A 24,473-nucleotide genomic window follows, 5' to 3' on the forward strand; every position below is an offset into this window, starting at 1 on the left:
AGTTAGCTTATGTTTTATGCTGTGGATAACTATAATTGGCTAGCATTTAGTAAATGTGTATTACACATAGTATTTAATTTTGTAAAACGCTGTTGTTGTCCCATATAAACTAAATAAATAAGTAAGTTTTTTTTTTTTAATAAATCTTCATTTATTTATATATATTACATATGTCGAGGGTAGACGAAAGAGGGCTAACGTCAGGCAGGCAGCCGGTCGTAAAACTATAAGCCAAATCTTTTGGTAATATGGATAAAACCATATGACGCCGACCCCAAATAATAATTGTGATAAGGGAAGGAAGATGGTGATATACTGGTATGTTCCCTTATAGAGACACAGGGTAGGATGTAGGGTGGTGTACCTTCGTCGAGGGCGGTCTTCTTGCTGGGCGCGGCGTCCGAGTCGTCCGAGTCGCTGCCGGCGCGGCGCTTGCGGTCGCCGCCCGCCGCCGCCGCCGCCGCCGCGGCCTCCGCGCCGCCTTCCTTGCGCTGCGCACGCGCCGCACAAACAATATTTTATTTATTTATTTAGGTAACAATGGATGGTATAACAATATGAGTCCTCTATGATCAACCCCATCTATCGAGGTATACAAATTCGCATATATATATATATATATATATATATATATATATATATATATATATATATATATATATATATATATATATATATATATATATATATATATATATATATATATATATATATATATATATATATATAACAATGTCACATTTACAGTAAAAAAAATATATAGAAATTTGAAGCAGTTGTATTTGCATGGCTGTGTTTCGGTTTGAAGAGTGGAACATGGCAGTGAATTTACACGGTACAGAGGATCCTCAGGAATGGCAACGCATGGGGGGTATCATGGGCGAAACAGTATAGTCTGTTATGTCCACGGTACTGCTCATGTCTACAGGCGACGGTTACCACTTCCCATCAGGTGGGCCGTCAGCTCGTTTGGCATTGTAAGTTGCATGACAATGACCTGCAGCTCGACGACTTGCTGCGGCGGCTTGCTGATGGCGCGGTCGACGTCGGCGCGGCCGCGCAGCTCGGCCGGCCGCTCCCACACCGACTTGGTGGTCGCCGTCGGGTTGTAGAAGAACACGCGGCCGTCGCCCGTCCACACCACGCACCTGAGGGGACAGACGGAATATTAGTGATGAGATTTTCAACGCACTTTCTTCCACGCACAACCACTCTTTAGAATCAACTTCCAGCAGCAGTATTTCCGAACTGATACGACAACATAACCTTCAAGAAAAGAGCATATTCCCTTTTAAAAGACCGGCAGCACTCCTGCAATGCCGCTGGTGTTGCGAGTGATTATGGGCGGCGGTAGTCACTTACCACCAGGTGAGCCGCACGCTTGTTTAACCCCTGTGTTGTAAAAAAAAAAAAATTTAACCGGCCCACTGCTAGCAACACACACATTAGGATTAACCTTCATACAGTTCTTCTCTGGAAACCATTGTTGTTTAACTGGCCTGACTTCATCCTCGCCTATCATCCCGCATTGGTACTTCACGAATGTATACCGACAGCGCAGGTGGGGTTACCATTCCATTATCATCCATTAAAAAAAAAATTTGTCTTGGTTGACTGGGAGAGAATGCTTTTAACTTTAAGTCCGCCTTATACACATGTATCAATGTATATATTCTAATGCTAAAAATATGGTAAATAGGTACTCTTTATTGTTCCCTCCATAAGATTACAATAGTGAACTTATTATAGATACAAACAATTACAAGGTAATATTGCACTGAGAGAACAATGCGCGGCCTTATCGCTGAGAGCGATCTCTTGCACGCCACCTTTGGATGGAGAGGAATAATTATAAGCAGTTTGATACATTATAATGGTGGCGAGTGGTACGGACCAGAGCGTGCCGGCGATGGGCGTGCTGATGATGGGGCGGCTGCGGTCGGTCTTGGCGGCCTTGTCTTTGTCGGCCTTGTCCTTGTCGGCGCGCTCGCGCTCGGCCTCGGCGGCGCGGCGCTCGGCCTCGGCGGCCGCCTGCCGCGCGCGCTCCGCCTCCGCCGCACGTTCCGCCTCCGCTTCCGCCGCCGCGGCCGCTGCCGCCTGTGTCTGCGCCTCGTCGTGCGCGTCCACGTCGATCACTGCGATTCACACAGTATATATAATTACCGTACTGTTATATTGACATTAGAACATTGCTTTTAAAAATATAATTTGTAATAGAAAGTATTTGATAATGAAATAATATAATTGATTATTTGATGCGACCATCCAAGATGGAGTCTGAACCTGAACTGCCTTTGCGCTTTAACCGAGTCATCCAGTTGCAACTGAGTATTGCAACACTCAGCATTTTTAGTTACATTTTAGGGTTGTAACAGTACACGTGTATATATATATATATATATATATATATATATATATATATATATATATATAATTTAGTATGTATAATATATCAATAATTACTAGTACCGCATTCGTGTATTCTGCCACTTCCCTACGGTTGACTGGTAGGTACTGCCCTAGATGGACGTATGTCGACCAAATAGGCGACGTGCTGAAGAAGGGCCAAATTAAGAGTACCCGTAACCGGCGAGCGTGTATGAAAAGATTGATGAATGTGGAGGAAGCGAAAGAGGTTTGTTTGAATCGAAGCATTTGGCGTTCCATTGTTTCTGCCTACCCTAATGGGAGACAGGCGTGACAGATATGTATGTATGTATGTATGTATGTATTATAAAGAATTACCTTCAATCTTGTCGTCAATTACGATACTCTCGATCTTTTTGTTGATCGGTTTCTCTCCCTTTTCAGCGGCGATTCTCGCTTGCAGTACTGGAACGGAATACAACATAATTTTTAAGAAATGACATAAAATATTGGAAATTCCTATTCTAATATAAATTTTTAAAGTCATTCAAAGAATTACAATGAATAATCTGCTCTAGCGTTTATTACAATCCAACGAAAGATAGGATATACTGGTTTCGCATTATTTTTGGTGGTCCATGAGAGGCTACAGTAAGAGGCGATAAATCACAAGTCGCGTAAACTTTATTTGCGATTTTCTTTTTTTTTTTTATACAACTTAGAATGACAAACAAGCTGACGGCCCACCTGATGGAAAGTGATAACCGTCGCCTATAGACATGGGTAGTACCATGGACATAACAAAGTATACTGTTTCGTCCATGATACCCCCCATGCGTTGCCATTCCTGAGGACTCAGGTGTTATTCCTCTGTACCCTGTAAATTCACGCCATATCCCACCCTTCAAACCGAAACACAGCCATGCAAACACAACTGCTTCACGGTTGAAACACGAATAGGACAGAGGTACCCAAGCAATCGACTTTTGTACAAAGTCTCCCTCTGGTGACGATAAACTGTAAAAGTTACACCTCTTCAGGAAGCCGTCGCGATTGATTCGTGACCTGCCTACACATCCTCACCTATCATGTGTCCCTGGTACCCCGCCAGCGTATACCGTTAGTGCTAGCGGGGTTATTATTCGTTATACGTTCGGTTAACCCGAGAAAGAAACGGTTCTAGGCTAGCTCGCTACATCCACTGCATCATCGATTTTTGAAATTACCAAATTTCGATTAGAGGTTATGGATAAATGGTTTTTTGTTTATAGATGATAATGGAATGGTAACCCCGCCTGCGCTATCGGTATACGCTGGCGGGGCACCAGTGATAGATGACAGGTGAGGATGAAAGCGGGTCAGTTAGGCCATCGTGACGAATTTCACAAGAATTAACCACGACGGTTTCCAGGGGGAACTACGTGGAGGTCGACCTGATCAGGGGGATCGATCGATGGGGCTGTTAGATTCTATTATTAACAATTCCTTCCCCCCGGATAAATGGATCTATTACCTACATAAATTAATGACCTACGTAAATTTAATGAAAACGACGCTGCAAATTGCAGTTATGCAACAGACGCTGTTGCACATTTATGTTCGGTACAGCGTATGAGGCTTAAAGCTGTAGGGGTTAAAAGAGAGGTATACTGACCTTCGAGCTCCCTGAGCGGCTTGGGCTTCTCCCAGACGCTCTCCTGGCGCTGCGCGTGGTAGTAGTAGGGGCGGCCGTCGGGCGCGCGGTGGGTCGACCACTCCGCGGCCGCCGCCTTCGCCGCCGCCAGCGCGCTGCTGCTCACAGCCGCCACGGGGGCTGTCGCTGGGGCCGCCGCTGACGGGCCCTGGTGCAGGAGTACAGTACATAGAGTAGGAGAGCTGGAGGAGGACTATGCCAGGAGGCACGCCGAATTGAGAATTTTTATTTTATACAACTTAGAATGGCAAACAAGCTGACTGCCCACCTGATGGAAAATGGTAACCGTCGCCTATAGACATGAGCAGTACCGTGGACATAACAGAGTATACTGTTTCGTCCATTATACTTTACATACGTTGCCATTCCTGAGGACTCGGGTGTTATTCCTCTGTACCGTGTAAATTCACGCCATATCCCACCCTTCAAACCGAAACACAGCCATGCAAACACAACTGCTTCACGGTAGAAACACGAATGGGACAGAGGTAACCAAGCAATCGACTTTTGTACATAGTCTCCCTCCCTAATCAATAGAAAGTGAAAATATATCTTGCCAAGATTATATGTATGTATGTGCGTATGAGTCATGACTAGTACAACCAGCCAAAAACACTTGGAGGATTTGCCAGCAGTTGGTTTGCTTGACGGCCGCAGTAGTTTTACAGATGTTTTATATAGGAATGCTGCTGCCCGTCCCTCGTGCTCCCTTAGTCGTCTTTTACAACACCCATAGGAAAGGAAGGGATGGCCTATTCTATAATGAGACCACATGACCACCTTTGTCCCCTTTAATTGGCGTAAAACCCAAAGTGAGACTGTACAAAAATCGATTGCTTGGGTACCTCTGTCCCATTCGTGTTTCTACCGTGAAGCAGTTGTGTTTGCATGGCTGTGTGTCGGTTTCAAGGGTGGGATATGGCAGTGAATTTACAGGGTACAGAGGAATAACACCCGAGTCCTCAGGAATGGCAACGCATGGGGGGTATCATGGGCGAAACAGGATACTCTGTTATGTCCACGGTACTGCTCATGTGTATAGGCGACGGTTACCACTTTCCATCAGGTGGGCCGTCAGCTTGTTTGCCATTCTAAGTTGTATAAAAAAAAAGTGAAGCCCCAAGATTAAACAGAATACTAACCGTGTCGTCTTTCCTGAAGAGCTGCGTGTGCGAGCTGACTGGCGCGCAGTCGCCGGGGGCTCCGTCGGCCGCCAGCGGAGCGCCCGCGCCCGCCGCCATCTGTGACCCTGCATCACATAAAAAAAGCGATTATTAAAATTGTATTTCATAAAAAACTGATTTTAATTTTTTTTTTACAACACAGGGGGCAAACGATCACGCGGTTCACCTGACGGTAAGTGACTACCGCCGCCCATGATCACCCACAACACCAGCGGCATTGCAGGTGTGCTGCCGGCCTTTTAAAAAGGAATATACTCTTTTCTTGAAGGTTAAGTTGTCGTATCGTCTTTAACTTCTAACAAAACCAATTGTTTAAATTTAAAAACTAAACCACTGGTCAGCGGGCCCTCTAGACAAGTAGCAAGAGATTTCGTCGATGGAATCGTCATCGCTAGCGAGTCCGTAAGTTGGAAAGAGACATCCGGCGTTGCTATCTCATTCTATCTCACGGACTCGCTAGCGATGTCAATTCTGTCGACAAACTCGCTTGCCACTTGGTCTTGAGGACCAGAACTACTCTTGAATCCAATATCAGTATCGATCCAGTCTGTTGCCAATGACAATTTTACACTGCGCTCATGTAACAACAGTTAGGGATTAGCTTAGAACAGGGATCGGTTTACAATAGTTCGCATTGTTTTTTTTTTATGGATAATAGATAGATAGATACTCTTTATTGTTCTCTCCAAAAGATTACAATAGTAAGCTTATTATAGATATAAACAATTACAAGAAATAATCACAATGAGAAAACAATAGGCGGCCTTATCGCTAATAATAATGTAATAGTAACCCCGCCTGCGCTATCGGTATACACTGGCGAGGCAACAGTGAGGGATGATAGGTGAGGATGAAGCAGGTCCGTTGGCTCATTGTTATAAATTCAGTGATAAATTAGTCATGATAGTTTCCAAGGGAAACCGCGTGGAGATCGACCTGATACGGTTTATAGATTGCAACGGGAACTAACCTTTCCATTACTAACACTCCTTTCCTGGGAAGGAAAGGGATTGTTAGCAATGGAGTTTGACAGCCCCATTGCTAGCAATATGCCCTATCAGGTCGACCTCCACGTGGTTCCCCCTAGAAACCATCGTGAACGATTCTTGTTGAATTCGTCACGATATGTTAACTGGCCTGGTTCATTCATCCTCACGTATCATGTGTGCCTGGTACGCTGCCAGTGTATACATACATTATGAGGGCTGTGGTGCAGCCGAGTGGGCAGGTGTAGCGGTAGCAGTGCATTACCGTGGTCGGGCGCGGCGGGCGCGGCGGGCGCCAGGCCTGCGAGCGGCGGCTGCGCGGCGAGGTGCGCGTGCGGCGGCTGCGCGGCGGGCGGCGGCTGCGAGCCCAGCGGCGGCGGCGGCCAGCCCCAGCCGCCCCACGCGCCGCCGCCCGGGCCCGGGAAGCCGCCCACCATGTTGCCTGGAAACCAATTGCACCGTTAAACGTTGATTTCACATTTATTACTCTAAGTGACTGTAAGGCATCCCTTTATAGGATTCACCAGAGCGAGACTTTGTATAAAAGTAGATTGCTTGGGTACCTCTGTCCCATTCGTGTTTCAACTGTGAAGCAGTTGTATTTGCATGGCTGTGTTTCGGTTTCAAGGGTTTGTATGCCGTACAGGCTAAACATGTCGAACGCTATTATATTGTCAACATATGCATGTATTTATACGCATGTTTTACAAATAAATAAATCTTGAACCTTGAATCAAAAACTGTAAAAGGTGCAGGTGCATTGCACGTGTGCTGGCGGCCTTCTATAAAGGAATGAATGCTCACCGTTGGGTGGCGGCTGATGCATGGAGGGCGGCTCGCCCGGCGGCATGTCGTCGCCGTCGGCTGGACTCTGCTCCGGCTTGTCCTTGCCGCCGCCTGTTCACAAACAAACCATTTATTTAATACATTCATGCAAATTAATGAATTTTTTTATATATATTATTACCATACATAACAATAGTTTTTTTTGTACAAAAGTCGAATGCCTGGGTACCTCTGTCCCATTCGTGTTTCAACCGTGAAGCAGTTGTGTTTGCAAATCTGTGTTTCGATTTAAAGGGTGGGATATGGCGTGAATTTACAGGGTACAGAGGAACAACACCTGAGTCCTCAGGAATGGCAACGCATGGGGGGTATCATGGGCGAAACAGTATACTCTGTTACGTCCACGGTACTGCTCATGTGTATAGGCGACGGTTACCACTTTCCATCAGGTGGACCGTCAGCTTGTTTGCCATTCTAAGTTGTATAAAAAAAAAACAAACCCTATACACTTTCTCCTGTCAAGTTCTCAAGGTTGCATGGAAGAGATCCCTTCAAGGGATAACTCCGCCTGTGTACATTTTTGTTACAACCTAATATCTATACTACAAGTGAATCTACAAAAGCATATAAATAAATAAATAAATAAAACGTTTTTGTATTATTTATTTATTTATAATATAGATATAAAAAAGGTTTTTGTACATTTAATCACGAAAAATTATTAATTCCCATCTTGCGCCACCTGCCCACTTCTATCTGTTCTCCTTTAACCAAAGGTTGTCTGTAAGAGATCGCCCTAGCGATAACACCGCCTTTTGTACCTTCATGTGTATATTTCAATCTGTATTTACGTTACTGTATTTCACTTAAATTATTCACTTGTCATTGTATATTTTAGTTCATGGTGCAATAAAGAGTTAAATAAATAGAATTTTAAAACCTTACCATCCTTAATCCAGGGCGGCGGCTGCGTCATGAAGGGCGGCACGTGCGGGCCGCCGGGTCCCGGGGGTCCGGCGCCGGGCTGCACGCCGGGCGGCATCATGCCCATCATGCCGTTCGGCATCATGCCCATCGGTGGGCCACCCATGCCGGGTCCGCCCATCGGTCCGCCCATGGGACCGTTCATAGGCATCGTTTGTGGAGCGCTTATTCCTGGCATTTGACCTGGGAGGAAGGTTATTTGTTTAGAATTTCTTCGTCAAATTCCGCTATCATTAGTATGCGTGCGACTGTCAACATTTGAACATAGACTATGACACCAATCTCCGACCGTTATTCTGTCCACGCATGTGTTGTTGTTGTTTGTTACCTTATAGTGGAAAGGGATTGTTAGTAATGGAGACAGAATCCCATTGCTAGCAATATACCCAACCAGGTCGTCCTCCTCGCGGTTCCCCCTGAAAACTATCATGGTTAATTCCTGTTGAATTAATCATGATGGGCTAACTGGCCTGTTTTCATTCTCATCTATCACCCTTCACTGGTGCTCCGCCGGCGTATCCCTTTAACGCAGGCGGGGTTACCGTACCATTGTCACCCATCAAAAAAAAAAGTGCTTTAATAGCTTAAACAATCACTATGAAATTTGGTATACAACTACCCATATGCCTATGTACAGTAGTGGACAGTATCGCTGATCTGATGACGAACGCTACTGTACGGGAGCTGTATGGGAGGCACTACTCACCCGCAGCGGTGAGCACCTCCATCTCGGCCTGGGTGATGACCTTGCAGTTGGCGTTCTCCTGTGGCCTGTTCCACGTGGTCTCGCGAGTCCTTGAATGGTAATAGTAGGACTTGCCCTCGTCGGACTTGGTCTCGATCCACAGCTCCGGATTGGGCTGGAAGGAATTTTTTAAAATTATATTTAATGCATCATTTAACAATATTATGTCCACTTATATACAAACTATTTTTTTTAATGTGTTTTTCACAGCTTTTTTTTTATGCAACTTAGAATGGCAAACAAGCTGACGGGCCACCTGGTAAAAGTGGTAACCGTCGCCTATAGAATTAAGCAGTACCGTGGACACAACAGAGTATACTGTTTCGCCCATGATACCCCCCATGCGTTGCCAACCCTGAGGACTCAGCTTAATCTGTACCCAGTAAATTCACTGCCCCATCTCATATCGCACCCTTCAAACCGAAACACAGCCATGCAAACACAACTGGTTCACGGTAGAAACACGAATGGAACAGAGGTGCCTAAGCAAACAACTTTTGTACAAAGTCTCCCACTGGTAAAATAGCGGTTGTTGGAGTTGGGATGTATGGATAGGGGGACACTATTGAAAAGCCGAAAAGAATTATTCACTTTTACCAAAAAATATGGGACTTGGAAAATTTTTGAGTTTTTAATATCGCTATGATTCCCCCTTTTTATGCAACCATCGGATAGGGTTCTTATGATAAAAAAAAATGTAATTTCAACCTTTTCTTAAAAGAGATAATAAAAGGATTCTCTTGTATGTGGAATAATATGTGTGTATTAACAAAGGCTCTCGCTGGACACTGCAAACTAAACACGCACATTGCTCAACTAGGCTTCTAGGACAATCAAAATTGGCCGTGCCAACGTTGAATCAACGACTATCAAAACGTTTACTACATCTAGATAGGAAAAACCTCAAAATAATGATAGGGACAATAACGGGCCATTGTCCATTAAACAAACATTTATACACAATAGGAGCCACAGGCAGCCCTCTATGTCGAGGCTGCTTCGACGCCGAAGAAACGGCTGCTCACGTAATCCTGTAATGTAAGTTAACGGGCTGTGGCCCGTCAAAGTTTAGAAATCCTCGGAACGGTGAGGTCTGTGAAGGTACCAGGAAGCTTCTGCGCTTCTTCTGGTTGGCTGTACTAGCCACGACTCATACGCACAATGGCCCAAATGAGAGGCTAAGCGCGGAAAAGAGAGTCCAATTTACATTACATTAGGCTTGTGTCCAAAGTGTTTGCAGATTTTGTCATAACGAGGAAGAAACGCCGCAGCACCGAATGTGTCGCTGTAGCCCTTTCGTACATACACGATATATCCCTTTTGGAAAACACACTCTGTATCCTGAGGAGATAAAAACATCGCTACAGAGAACAACTTAAAATTCCTCTCACTGATTGGAATCAGGAGGGCATTTTAAAAAGGGCGAGCACAATAGATCGTGGAAAGGTCGCGGTGTCACATGTTTATCTACCTGAAAAGGCCAATCTCTCAATAATCATAATACAGTAAGGTACCAGGAGAAGCGACTTTAAAACGAAACATGCTTACTGATCTTAGAATAGTTGAGCATGGTCTGGTCATACAGCAGTCGAATCGACAACCGATGGGGTAAAAAGTACATACATATAATACCTCTATTTAATCTCTGTTAAATCCTACTACCTCTCACTTTAGTACCATTTTCCTGTGTTCTCTCTTCGTTTTCCTTCGTCATTTTTTTTTCTGTTGTATGTGTGCTGTTAAGTATGTGTATGTTATGTATGTGTGTATGTATGTATATATGTTTGTATATGATAATATTCATATAATAGTGCGCCACCTACCCTTTGTCTTTTTCCCAATGTCCTCTACCCAAAGGTTGTCTGGAAGAGATTGCTCAGCGATAAGGCCGCCTTTTGTATCATTTCTCATTAATATTTACTGTATTTGTTATTTCTCTTTTTACTTGGTGCAATAAAGTGTATAATATATATATATATATATATATATATATATATATATATATATATATATATATATATATATATATATATATATATATATATATATATATTTACAATCAATATAACCTGTTTTTATAAATCAATTATTTTTGATACTCCAATTGTTTTTGTACGAAATATCTATAGATATATAAAATGAGTCGTGCTGCTGGATCTGCTTGTGGATATGGTGGCTTTAGTCGTTGGTTGTTAAGCATTTAATAATAGATGTAAGCTATATATATATATATATATATATATATATATATATATATATATAATCATTAGTTTAACAACTTGTTAGCAAGGGAGGGCTTATCTCTAAAAGAGAATTGGCGGGTAAACTAGTGCAGGAAAGATATGTATGTATGTTTGTATGATCATTATGTACATTAGTTCTCTACTGTATAATAACATTAATGAGTCAATATAGAATACTGCTCTAGGCCACAACAGAATATCAGTGTTTCGCCCTTTTGATGGCGAAGCAATAAACTGAGTCGTGACCATTTTGTGTTACTATGGCACACGCGCGAAAGCAAAATAAATATTACTTCTTTTATTTACTTATTAATAAGTTTAAAACTGTTATTAAAAAACACTTATTGAACAAAGCCTATTACACACTAAACGATTACTCGAATGACAATAGTGCATGGTGTTAGTGGATCATGCACGGGCTTCTAACGACCGTGTAATATTAGACATAGGGGGTAAAGGGATTGTTAGTAATGGAGACTGAGAATCCCATTGCTAGCAATATACCCAACCAGGTCGTCCTCCTCGCGGCTCCCCCTGGAAACTATCATGGTTAATTTCCGATGAATTCATCATGATGTGCTAACTGGCCTGTTTTCATTCTCACCTATCACCCTTCACTGGTGCTCCGCCGGCGTATCCCGTTAGCGCAGGCGGGGTTACCATACCATTTTCACTCGACAAAAAAAAAATATTAGACATAGTACATTTAAATAAACACACATAATGTTAACAGAGATTTAAAAGAGTAACTGTCGAGTTTCTCGCGGGCTCTTCTCAACAGATAACAACCTTCCGAAGCCTGCAGTAGATAAAAAAAAAATGACGATTTAAAAGTGCTTGTAAACAAGTGTATTTGAATAGAGACGATTTGAACTTTCCTTTTGTTTTCGTATGTTGTAAACAAATGCAAATAAATTACATTGGCGTGAATTTACACGGTACAGAGGAATAACACCCGAGTCCTCAGGAATGGCAACGCGTGAGGAGGTATCATGGACGAAACAGTATACTCTGTTTTGTCCATGCTACTGCTCATGTGTATAGGCGACGGTTACCACTTGCCATCAGGTGGACCGTCAGCTTGATTGCCATTCTAAGTTGTATAAAAAAAAAACATACGTCTGCAACTGTTTATTTACAATAATTTACAATATTTTCCACCGCATAGTTACATTTCTATTTTGCCAAAGGTTGACTGGGAGAGAATGCTATATAGTAACAAGTCCGCCATTTGTACCAAACAAATTTTTTTTTGTAATATATTCAACAAATTACTACATAGTATAAAACAAAGTCGCTGTCGCTGTCTGTCCGTCCCTATGTATGCTTAAATCTTTAAAACTACGCAACGGATTTTGAAGCGGGTTTTTTTATAGATAGAGTGATTCAAGAGGAAGGTTTATATGTATAATACATGCATAATATTGTAGAGGTACACTGGTAAATTTAGAGATTTCTAATGTGATGAGATGTAGTGTGCACCCGTGCGAAGCCGGGGCGGGTCGCTAGATTTAATTAATAAAAAATACTTACTATGTTCGGTGGAGGCATACCGGGCGGGCCTCCGAACGGCGGCGGCTGTCCCATCATGTTGGGTGGGGGGCCCATGGGCCCGCCCGGCGGCATCATACCGGGCGGGGGACCGAACGGAGGCGGGCCGCCCATCATACCGGGCGGTGGGCCCATCGGTCCCCAGTTGTTGTCGAAGTTCGGCCCGTTGTTGGGCCCGAAGCGGGGGCCGCCCCGGCCGCGGAAGAAGCCGCGGCCCCGCATCGGCGGTCCACCGGGACCGTAGCCGCGCCCGCGGAACCGCATCGGCGGCGGCATCCACCCGGGAGGGGGGCCGCCGCGACCTCTGCCCCTGTTTTCATCACATTATTCATTAGATATACAGTTATTAGAATGGCAAACAAGCTGACGGTCCATCTGATAGAAAGTAGTAACCGTTGCCTATAGGGGGGAAAGGGATTGTTACTAATGGAGACTGAGAATCCCAGTGCTAGCAATATACCCAACCACGTCGACCTCCTCGCGGTTCTCCCGGGAAATTATCATGGTTAATTCCTGATGAATTCATCATGATGGGCTAACTGGCCTGTTTTCATTCTCATCTATCACCCTTCACTGGTGTTCCGCCAGCGTATCCCGTTAGCGCAGGCGGGGTTACCATACCATTTTCACACATAAAAAAAAAAACTGTCGCCTATAGACATGAGCAGTACCGTGGACATAACAGAGTACCTATATATTTAAATAAAAGAACGGGTCTTCAGAACATCCACAACGAAGTATGACACAAGGACATAAATTCTATCTTTTATGACACAACTTTTACTGGGTTCCTTAAACTGTACTAAAATAATATAAAATTGAATTAGAAAAAACCCAGTCAAATACCCTATTATCTATCAATTTCCAAAATCAGTTTGAACATTTTTCAGTCTTGTTTCATATTTAATTGAATTTTCTAATTAAGGAATATGTAATTGTAAATTTAATTTAATATAATAATTATATTATGACAGAGATTTATCGAGCAAGAATGGATGGAGATGTCGGTAGGGGCCGCCGTAGACGGACGTATGTCGACCGAACAGGCGACGTGCTGAGGAAGGGCCAAATTAAAAGTACCCGTAACCGGCGAGCGTGTATGAAAAGATAGATGAATGTGGAGGAAGCGAAGGAGGTCTGTTTGAATCGAAGCATTTGGCGTTCCATTGTTTCTGCGCTACCGTAATGGGAGACAGGCGTGACAGATATGTACGTATGTATATTATGACATTTATATGCATGTAATCTGTAGTCAACGTTGTGTACGCCTGCTATAGGTAGGTATGCATGTCACCATGCTACACAAAAAATGTTATTTAATTTATGTATAACATGTATACTGTTGGAATGCCTAATTCGAATTAAATAAATAAATAAATAAATTTCCGATTGACTATTTAAAAAGTACTCTGGACACAAGTATTAGAAATGTCATGTGCATCATGTATTTATTTTCACAAATAAATAAATAGATTCAAGTGAATGCACATGGTACTCCGCCAGCGTACACCGATAGCGCAGGCGGGGCTACCATTCCATTATCATCCATTAGAAAAAAAACCTATATATATATATAATGAGTAGGGATAATATTTATATTATTATATGTATCACATCTCCATATTTAGAACTAACAAAATTTTTCATCGTGCCTCCCACCAAATTGTTTAGAATTACTCCTCTCCATCCAAAGGTTGGCTGGAAGAGATCGCTCTTAGCGATAAGGTCGCCCATTGTTCTCTCATTGTGATTATTTCTTGTAATTATTTATATTTATAATAAGTTTACTATTGTAATCTTTTGGAGGAAACAATAAAGAGTATATATATATTTGTTAATGTAATTCACTTATAATCGTATTTACTGATATTGTTCACAACTCAGGTTACATGTATATTTCTATAACTAACAACGCAACTTTTACAATATTTGTAATCTAGTGTTATTTAATTCATTATAATTGTTACTTCATTTTCTCGCCACTGTATAACTATGTTAAAGTAAATGCTGTGAATACCTATAATAGGCGTGTGCATTAATATTGTATTGTATTTAATGTTTCTTATATATGTTATAATGCAATATGCAGTTGGTATTTCTTTAAATAAATAAATACAACGCAAAAAAAATACTAATTTCTCTTTTTATCCGTACCATTCCGAATGGGGAGTTTTTTAAGTGAGAATTGATCGGTTCCTTGTGCTGTGGAGTGGATGTCAAAACCGTAAAGTTGGATGGGATCAGTTTTTAATAAAAAATTTCTAATTCCATCCCAAATTTACAGTTTTGACATCCACTCACTCACAGCACAATCTTCCACCGTGCGTTTTTCAATGCACTTTCTTCCACGCACAACCATTCTTTGGAATCAACTTCCAGCAGCGGTATTTCCGAACCGATACGACAACATAACCTTCAAGAAAAGAGTATATTCCTTTTTGAAAGGCCGGCAGCACACCTGCAATGCCGCTGGTGTTGTAGGTGATCATGGGCGGCGGTAGTCACTTACCATTAGGTGAGCCGCATGCTCGTTTGCCCGCTATGTTGTAAAAAAAAAAATCTTTGACATCCAATCATAGCACAATCAATAAGTTATTTAACCAATGAATTCACACTTGTTTTTTTCGAAATCTATTAAAATTCGTGGTTGGAACTCGGCTGCAAAACAAATTTCCATAGTCAGACCTAATCTTCACATATTTTGTTGAGTTTTGGGAACGTGGTACAAAATTTAACTGCAAGGGTTCCACCGGAACCAGCTGAATTCTGAAAGTGGTCTGTGAGAAAGTCTGGGACACCCTGGTTTAGAGGAATGGCGTCGCAGAATCGATACAGCGAACATTGATTTCCGCCCACTGTCACATACCGGGCCCCTTTTATATATTGCTAGCGATCCGGCCCGACTTCGCATAGACATATCATAACCGTAGACTCTTTAGATTCGTAATATGTTTTAGACACTTTGCTTTACCTGATATTATGTATAATGTAAAGTAAATATGTTTAAACGGAAATATAAAACCGAGCAAAGCAACAGGACCATAGTAAAGTCAAATTACACCACAGTAGACCCTATTACTAACAATCCCCCCCCCCCTTATATAGCAGCAAGTAATTAGATATTATTTAATTAATGTAATACCCTAATCTGACCTATGATCCACAGTAGAGACGTTTGGGGGGAAAGGGATTGTTAGTAATGGAGACTGAGAATCCCATTGCTAGCAATATACACAACCAGGTCGACCTCCTCGCGGTTCCCCTGGAATCTATCATGGTTAATTCCTGATGAATTCATCATGATGGGCTAACTGGGCTGTTTTCATTCTCATCTATCACCCTTCACTGGTGGTCCGCCATTGTATACCGATAGCACGGGCGGGGTTACCATACCATTATCACCCATTAAAAAAAAACTGACCTGCCTTCAATCTCGCCTGTCACCCTTCACTGGTACCCTGCAGCGTATACCGATAGCGCAGGCAGGGTTACCATTCCATCTTCACGCATAAAAGAAATCTAGGACCTAACCAGAATCTGAATGATTCTGTTATTCAAATAATTAGTAATATACTAATTTTAGAATACTTTACTAATTAGTAATTCGATTTACTAACTATTAAACAAAATCCTTTGCTAATAACTAATGGTGAACGATCAAGCAGCCTGCCATTCCTGTAACCAGTGTGTCAAGAAATCCCTTACCACAAATAAATTAAAAATCTAACTCGTAGATTCTATTTTTAATTAAATTTTAAAAATATTCCACATTTAAATGTTTATTCCATATTTAAATAATTGTTCTAGTATCGAATTTAGTAAAGTTATAACATTCAATATTTACCAATATTTAAGTTCGCGTCAGACTATTTCCATATTAAAATCTGTTTAAACTAACATTCAAAATCTCCGTTACTGTACTCGCTGTACACTAACATCCCTCGAGCCTCAATTTCAAAGATCGATATATATCTCTTCGCAGATGACAGTACCCTCATCAGTTACCCTGGGCCACATGACATCGACGACACTCGACTACAAAAGGCCGTAAACATGTTGGGCCAATGGTTTCGCGGGTGGCGCGTAGAGGTCAATCCCGAAAGCAGCGCAGCACTACTTTAGAATATTTTTTTTATACAACTTAGAATGGCAAACAAGCTGACGGCCCACCTGATGGAAAGTGGTAACTGTCGCCTATAGACATGAGCAGTACCGCGGACATAACAGAGTATACTGTTTCGCCCATGATACCCCGCACGCGTTGCCATTCCTGAGGACTCAGATGTTATTCCTCTGTACCCAGTAAATTCACACCATATCCCACCCTTCAAACCGAAACACAGCCATGCAAACACAACTGCTTCACGGTTGAAACACGAATGGGACAGAGGTGGCCAAGCAAACGACTTTTGTACAAAGTCTCCCTCTAAACCTACTTCAGTTGTGACAAAACTAGCCTTTTTTTATCTAAAACGAATTAACAAATTTCTATAAAATAACTATGGGACCGATCTAAGTTTCTGTACAATTAAATATAAGTATAAATACAGACGTAGAAATATGTCAATACAAATACACATTTGAAAGTACGTCTGTCTTATCTTTACTTGAATAAATAAATTATGCATGACAATTTTAATCTAACGATTCATAAATGTGTTTAAAAATAAACTTGAACGCTCTTTTTAACTTAACCTTTTGACTGCACGTCTTTGTATCAATGGCTGCGTTCCTAGCGACTTGCTCAAATCAGATAAAAGGTTCTCCTTTAACCAAAGGTTGTCCTTTGCCCTAGAGATTGCCCTAGGCGATAAGACCGCCTTTTGTACCTTTACGTATTTATTGTGTCCCAAACAACAAAAAAAAACCAACCATAACAAAATCGGTTATTTTAATTTTACCAGAGGGAGACTTTGTACAAAAAACGTTTGCTTGGGTACCTCTGTCACATTCGTATTTCTACCGTAAAGCAGTTGTGTTTGCACGGCTGTGTTTCGGTTTGTAGGGTGGTATATGACACTGAATTTACACGGTACAGAGGAATAACACCCGAGTCCTCAGGAATGGCAACGCATAGGGGGTTACATGGGCGAAACAGTATACTGTTATGTCCATGGTACTGCTCATGTCTATAGGTGACGGTTACGGTTGAAACAATAGTCAAAAAGATAAGAAAATATTAATATATACAAGTGAGATCGCTTGCCCAGACCAATGAATTAAATATAACCATTCTATGTGTACGAATATACATACAAATAAAATTCCAAAAGTCATACAGGTCACCTTCCCCCATCAAATATTGGAGGGAAGAGATTGTTAGTAATGCGAACTAGCAGTCCCATTGCTAGCAATATACCCTGTCAGCTCGACACTCCACGTGGTCCCCCCTGGAAACCATCGTGCTGAATTCCAGGTGTATTTTTTTTATGGGTGAAAATGGTATGGTAACCCCGCCTGCGTTAACGGGATACGCTGGCGAAGCACCAGTGAAGCCCATCATGATGAATTCATCAGGAATTAATTATAATAGTTTCCAGGAGGAACCGCGAGTAGGTCGACCTGGTTGGGTAAATTGCTAGCAATGGGATTTTCAGTCTCTATTACTAACAATTCCTTTCCCCCCATTCCAGGTTCATCACGATGGGCTAACTGACCTGTCTTTTTATCCTCACCTATCATCCCTCACTGGTGAATCGCTAGCGTTTACCGTTAGCGCAGGCGAGTTTACCATTCCATTGTCATCCATAACCCCCCCCCCCCCCCCCAATAAAAAAATTTAACAATCTACAGTGCCAGCCAAGCAAACGACATCTGTACAATACCCTCTGATTAATAGTGTATTGAAATTCTTCATTGTATTTTAAGTTGGTAATTCTATATATAGGGGGGAAAGGGATAGTTAGCAATGGAGTATGACAGCCCCATTGCTAGCAATATACCCTATTAGGTCGACCTCCACGCGGTTCCCCCTGGAAACCATCGTGAACAATTCTCGTTGAATTCCTCACGATGGGCCAACTGACCTGCTTCATCCTCACCTATCATCCCTCACTGGTGCCCCACCGGTGTATACCGATAGCGCGGGTGGGGTTACCATTCCATTATCACTCATAAAAAAAAATCTATATATAAACAAATAGATAGACAGACATTATTTATTTATTTTTTGCCCCCTATCAGCTGCATTCTTTCTTATCAGAGTTACAACTGTCCTATCACTCAAGTCGGAGACAACAGTGCACGTTGAAAGGATATCTTAATAGTGGGCCTCCAACAACTCTATTGTTACCAAGATACCCTATTTTTTTTTTATACAACTTAGAATGGCAAACAAGCTGACGGCCCACCTGATGGAAAGTGGTAACCGTCGCCTATAGACATGAGCAGTACCGTGGACATAACAGAGTATACTGTTTCGCCCATGATACCCCTCATGCGTTACCATTCCTGAAGACTCGGGTGTAATTCCTCTGTACCCAGTAAATTCACGCCATATCCCACCGTTCAAACCGAAACACAGCCATGCAAACACAACTGCTTCACGGTTGAAACACGAATGGGACAGAGGTACCCTATCAGTTCGATCTTCACCACTGGGGGTTAGCATTCCATTATCATCAAAAAACTAACTTTATTTTTTTAAATTACACCGTAAGGGTTATTTTACTTTAATATTTATACATAAACTAGCTGACTCGGCAAACGTTGTTTTACTATATACATCATTTCGAGAACTATACATGAAAATTTATCCTACTACAATTATTATATTCGATTGCCATCTTGCAAGCCTATTGCGGTATATAAAAATCGCGATTAAACTACAGGGGTTAATCGTAAAAGCGTGAAAAATTGAATTTGTATGTAATTTCCAATGCTAAATCATGATAAAATAAATATAAAAAAAATTCTCAAAAAAAATTAAAGAAAAAATTAAGGGTGGGTCACCCTTATCATTGAGGGGTATGAAAAATAGATGTTGGCCGATTCTCAGACCTACTCGATATGCACACAAAATGTCATAAAAATCGGTAAACCCGTTTCGGAGGAGTTTGGTAACAAACACCGCGACACGAGAATTTTATATATTAGAGACAAATCATAGGAACATGGTAGACTATGTACACATATCGTTCAATGACCCCAACCAGTAACTGAAGCGCCCAATCTATGCGTTACGACACCGCGGCCTACAATGCAAACACTGTTTCGGCGCCTCGGTATCATTAGGTTCAAATGTGAACAAATAAAGATTGCGTATCGTGGTAAAGGGGGATGCATCATTTAGATAGCGCAGATCCAGAGGGAGACTTTGTACAAAAGTCGTTTGCTTGCCCACCTCTGTCCCATTCGTGTTTTTACCGTGAAGCAGTTGTGTTTCGGCTTGAAGGGTGCGATATGGCGTGAATTTACACGGTACAGAGGAATAACACCTGAATCCTCAGGAATGGCAACGCATGGAGGGTATCACGAGCAAAACAGTACACTCTGTTATGTCCACGGTACTGCTCATGTCTATAGGCGACGGTTACCACTTTCCATCAGGTGGAACGTCAGCTTGTTGGCCATTCTAAGTTGTATAAAAAAAAATAGTCTTAAAAAGACAGGTGGTGGTTTTTTAATGAATGATAATGGAATGGTAGCTCCGCCTGCGCTAACGGTATACACTAGCGGAGCAGCAATGGGAGATGACAGGTGACCTGCCGCTTAAAGGCAGGTCAGTTAGTCCACCGTGATGAAGACACCTTGAAATCAGCACGCTAGTCTCCTGAGGGGACCACGTGGAGGTCGACCTGACAGGGTATATTGATAGCAATCAATGAGAATGATAGTCCGCATTGCTAACAATCCCTTCCCTTTCCCCACCCCCCGACAGGTTGTGAGTGAAATAAAGACAAGCGAGTATAAAAAAAATTGACAAAGTGAGCTGTGGGCAAAATACAGTTGAGAAACTATGGTCTAAAACCGAAAAATGGAAAAAAAACCCTTTTGTATCCATAAATAAATAATTAATAAAAATAATTTATTTATTCAGACAACATAAGGCCCATCCCGTTAGTAACAAATTCACTTAATCTACTTTGGTAAATGAGCGGTCGTGACGCTCTTGTATTGGTAGCATTTTTTTAAAACTTAACTGTGTTAATTATTTAATAATAAAAGATCAAAAAAAAAAAAAGAACACCGACTTCAATTGTGGTGAACCAGTTTTTTTGATATAAAAACTAAACTACTGAATCGGTTTTAGTAAAATTTCTATGGGACCAATATATATACATAGATATACTTCCATATAAAAAAAAAATTCCAAATCCTTTACAACTGACGAGTTTTTAGGTAAAAAAAAAAAAAAAACAAAAAAAATACAACTAAATTGAGAAATTCCTTTTTTTTCAAGAAGATTAATCATAAATATAATTTTCAATAATGTAATTTATAAAAGTTTTTTTTAATCTTTTTTTTTATACCACAAAAGTGACAAGCATACAGCCCGTCTGATGGTAAACGCTTGCTGCTGCGAACACTTAATTCACCACATATTTTATGAAACCCCATCAAAGGATAAGTATGTCTGTGTAGCTTATCACATTCTACGTAACCTGACATTAATATCAAATATGAATGCATAATTAAGCTTGTACAAACAAACAAAGGATACCCTATGGTGTCATTTTGTACCTCCGACCGTCTGTCTGTCTGTCACAGTGCTACATCTCAGCAACAATTAACGATATTGTTAATATTGTTATATTCTCAATGTTTACTATTTGCTTAATTAATATTTAAACACTACGGAATTTATTTTGCATACATAGCACAGAAAATACACTTAATGGGCCGTCAGCTTGTTTGCCATTCTAAGTTGTAGAAAAAAACAATTAAAAAAAGTCTGTTTAAAGTAGCATTCTCATCTTAAAATTTTTTTTTATCTAATATATAAAATTCTCGTGTCGCGGTGTTTGTTAGCAAACTCCTCCGGAACAGCTTTACAGATTTTCATGAAATTTTGTGTGCATAGCGGGTAGGTCTGAGAATCGGCCAACATCTATTTTTCATACCCCTCAATGATAAGAGTGATCCACACTTAAATATTTTTTTTTAAATTTTTTGATAATATTTTTTATTTTTATTTTATTATGATTTAGCATTGAAAAATACATACAAATTAAAATTTTCACGCTTTTACGATCAACCTCTGTTTTTTAGTCGCGATTTTTATATAGCAATAGGCTTGCAAGATGGCAATCGAATATAATAATTGTAGTAGGATAAATTTTCATGTATAGTTCTTAAAATAACATATATGGTAAAACAACGTTTGCCGAGTCCGCTAGTATATATATATATATATATATATATATATATATATATATATATATATATATATATATATATATATATATATATATATATATATACGTATATATTAAAACTAATTTTTATTTATTTCACTACAGTGTAGACTTTAACCTATTATCAAATATGTGAGAAAAAGAAACCAACCCCTCATATCTGGGAAGTTTGTGAAGTGATTAATCTGAAATAATGACAGTATATAAATATATAAATGTTACAGGAGATATAAAACAATCTTTCTTATTACATTGTCTAATTTAATAATCACAATTATTGTTTGAAATACCAAAATTTATATCAATATAATAATAATAATAAAGTAGGTGTCTATTTCATATAAGGCAATGCATGGGGGGGTATCATGTGCGAAACAGTATACTCTGTTATGTCCATGGTACTGCTCATGTCTATAGGCGACGGTTACCACTTTCCATCAGGCGGGCAGCTTGCAGCTTGTTTGCAAAATAAAGTAAAGTTTATAAAGTAAAGTTGTTTGCAAAGTAAAGTTTATAAAAAAAATACAATGAATGATATAATTAAAATACTGGCATAGTTAAAAATTACAAACAAAGATAACTTATCATAACGTTTATCAAATTTTTTTAAATTATAATCTAATTTAATCAAAATTAAAATGTACTTCTTAATAAAATAATATTGTATTTTTTAGTTTCCCATTCATGGAAACACTTTATAAGGCATTAAAATATGCAGTCCCTTCAATTTTACTATATAGAGGGAGACTTTGTACAAAAGTCTATTGCTTGGGTACCTCTATCCCATTCGTGTTTCAATCATGAAGCAGTTGTATTTGCATGGCTGTGTTTCGGTTTGAAGGGTGGGATATGGCGTGAATTTACTGGGTACAGAGAAATAACACCTGAGTCCTCAGGAATGGCAACGCATGGGGGGTATCATGGGCGAAACAGTATACTTTGTTATGTCCATGGTATTGCTCATGTCTATAGGCGATGGTTACCACTTTCCATCAGGCGGACCGTCAGCTTGTTTGCCATTCTAAGTTGTATAAATAAAAAATATATAGAGTGTTCACTGTATTTAAAATCTTTAAATCTATGTAAGCCGTGTGGTACGTGCATAGAACGGACTACACTTTCCTGTGCCGCAAGTCTGGTAAGAGGCGATTATGGGAATTTAAAAATCGGTGGATAAGCAGCAGCGTCCCTCTTAATACATCGCCAAAGCCGAACTACAGTTACGATAACTACTTGAACAAATCCCAAGGGGAAATATATGGGAGCGATGGACAGTTAACGGCTTATATGGTATGGTATTTAGAATATGCCGTTAAAAAATGAGAATATTTGGTCCTGCACAGTTACTATAGCAATTGTTACTACAAGAAATTAATCATAGCACATTTTTTTTTTTTTATTATTTTCTAATATTTGTGCACATATGTTTAATATTTAATTTTTATTGTGCTATAATAACAGATTTCGCAACAGCTTTAATACTTTAAAATAGTTAAATTACATTACAGAGAAATATAAATATAATACTCGGAAATGCCACCACATGGGTACTATTTGTCTTGCAGTGTAATGTGGTGTCCATGGTGGCAGCTTGACGAACAATGGTATGTTATATGATGATAATTAATTTTATATACTTAGAAAATATAACTATTTGAATGAAATACAAATTATATACACAGCAGATGTCTTATTGGTCGCTCAATTAAAATATACATGAAATGTTGTATCTAAGAGTAGTTTGTTTCGCAACAGGCATATTTTTGCTCCGTAAAATATATCCTTAATAGTCACAAAATTAATATGGGACCAACATGGGAGCAAATTTGAGAAAAGTATCATCAAAATCCGTTCAATACCGGTAACACGAGTTGAAAATGCTTAAAAATATTTTTTTATCACTGTTTTACGTTAACGAATAAATAAACTTGAAGTTTATCAAATATACGTGATTGACTAATTGTCTATTGCATTAAAATCCATTTGTATCTTTAATGTGTTTTTTATTAATCATTGGAAACCTAATAAATGATAATATGTGTTAAAACTATGGAAATTTCTCGATAATAAGAAAATGACGGTGAACAAGTGGAAAATCGATTAAACAGTCTGCTAAAATACGACATTCATTAAAAATAAATGATATAAGACATCGCGTAGCGCGAAAATGCGTTCATGACTTTATAAATGTTTACATATGTTTTTAAAGTACTATCGTACCTGAAATTGCCGCGTCCACGGTTGTCGCGACCCCTGAAACTGTTGCCTCCATCATCCTCTTCATAACCATCGTCGTAGCCTGAAGAATCATTGAATTCTTTCAAGGCGTCACCAACAATATCACTTCCATCGTTCCGATTAATATTATCGCACAAAAGTTGCGAGTCCTGTGAGCTCATATAGTCTTCTTCCATTTTGAATGAATATTATAACGTACACGACACAATTAAGTCCTCATGCCTGTTGTAAATATTTGCAACGAAAAACAAAATTCAGCACCAGTCAACATCGATCAAGCAACAAAATGGCCGATGGACAACACCGAGCTGCCGCTATTATAGGACGAGTGTTGCTAATT

The 24,473-nt window shown here is 40.2% G+C and overlaps 1 protein-coding gene across 5 annotated transcripts in view; it reads right to left on the reverse strand.

Moving 5' to 3' along the window:
* Nucleotides 1–24,446, reverse strand: part of LOC113522358 (transcription elongation regulator 1) — a 67,722-nt gene extending 43,276 nt beyond the window's left edge. For 2 of the 5 annotated variants that reach the window (XM_052899636.1, XM_052899653.1), the window contains exons 1-12: nt 24,116–24,446; nt 12,522–12,849; nt 8,707–8,860; nt 7,962–8,183; nt 7,035–7,127; nt 6,496–6,672; nt 5,203–5,309; nt 4,022–4,208; nt 2,746–2,832; nt 1,895–2,135; nt 998–1,148; nt 365–491 (exon numbers count right to left, since the gene is read on the reverse strand). In XM_052899636.1, the coding sequence (XP_052755596.1) occupies nt 365–491; nt 998–1,148; nt 1,895–2,135; nt 2,746–2,832; nt 4,022–4,208; nt 5,203–5,309; nt 6,496–6,672; nt 7,035–7,127; nt 7,962–8,183; nt 8,707–8,860; nt 12,522–12,849; nt 24,116–24,309 (2,068 nt within the window). In that variant the 5' untranslated portion in view covers nt 24,310–24,446. The remainder of the gene's footprint in view (nt 1–364; nt 492–997; nt 1,149–1,894; nt 2,136–2,745; nt 2,833–4,021; nt 4,209–5,202; nt 5,310–6,495; nt 6,673–7,034; nt 7,128–7,961; nt 8,184–8,706; nt 8,861–12,521; nt 12,850–24,115) is intronic. The other 3 variants (XM_052899646.1, XM_052899641.1, XM_052899650.1) reach the window with 3 other exon arrangements.
* Nucleotides 24,447–24,473: the final 27 nt, after the last annotated feature.

The sequence above is a fragment of the Galleria mellonella genome, unplaced genomic scaffold, assembly GCF_026898425.1.
Source record: "Galleria mellonella isolate WM207_F2 unplaced genomic scaffold, CSIRO_AGI_GalMel_v1 utg121, whole genome shotgun sequence".
Lineage (NCBI taxonomy): Eukaryota > Metazoa > Arthropoda > Insecta > Lepidoptera > Pyralidae > Galleria > Galleria mellonella.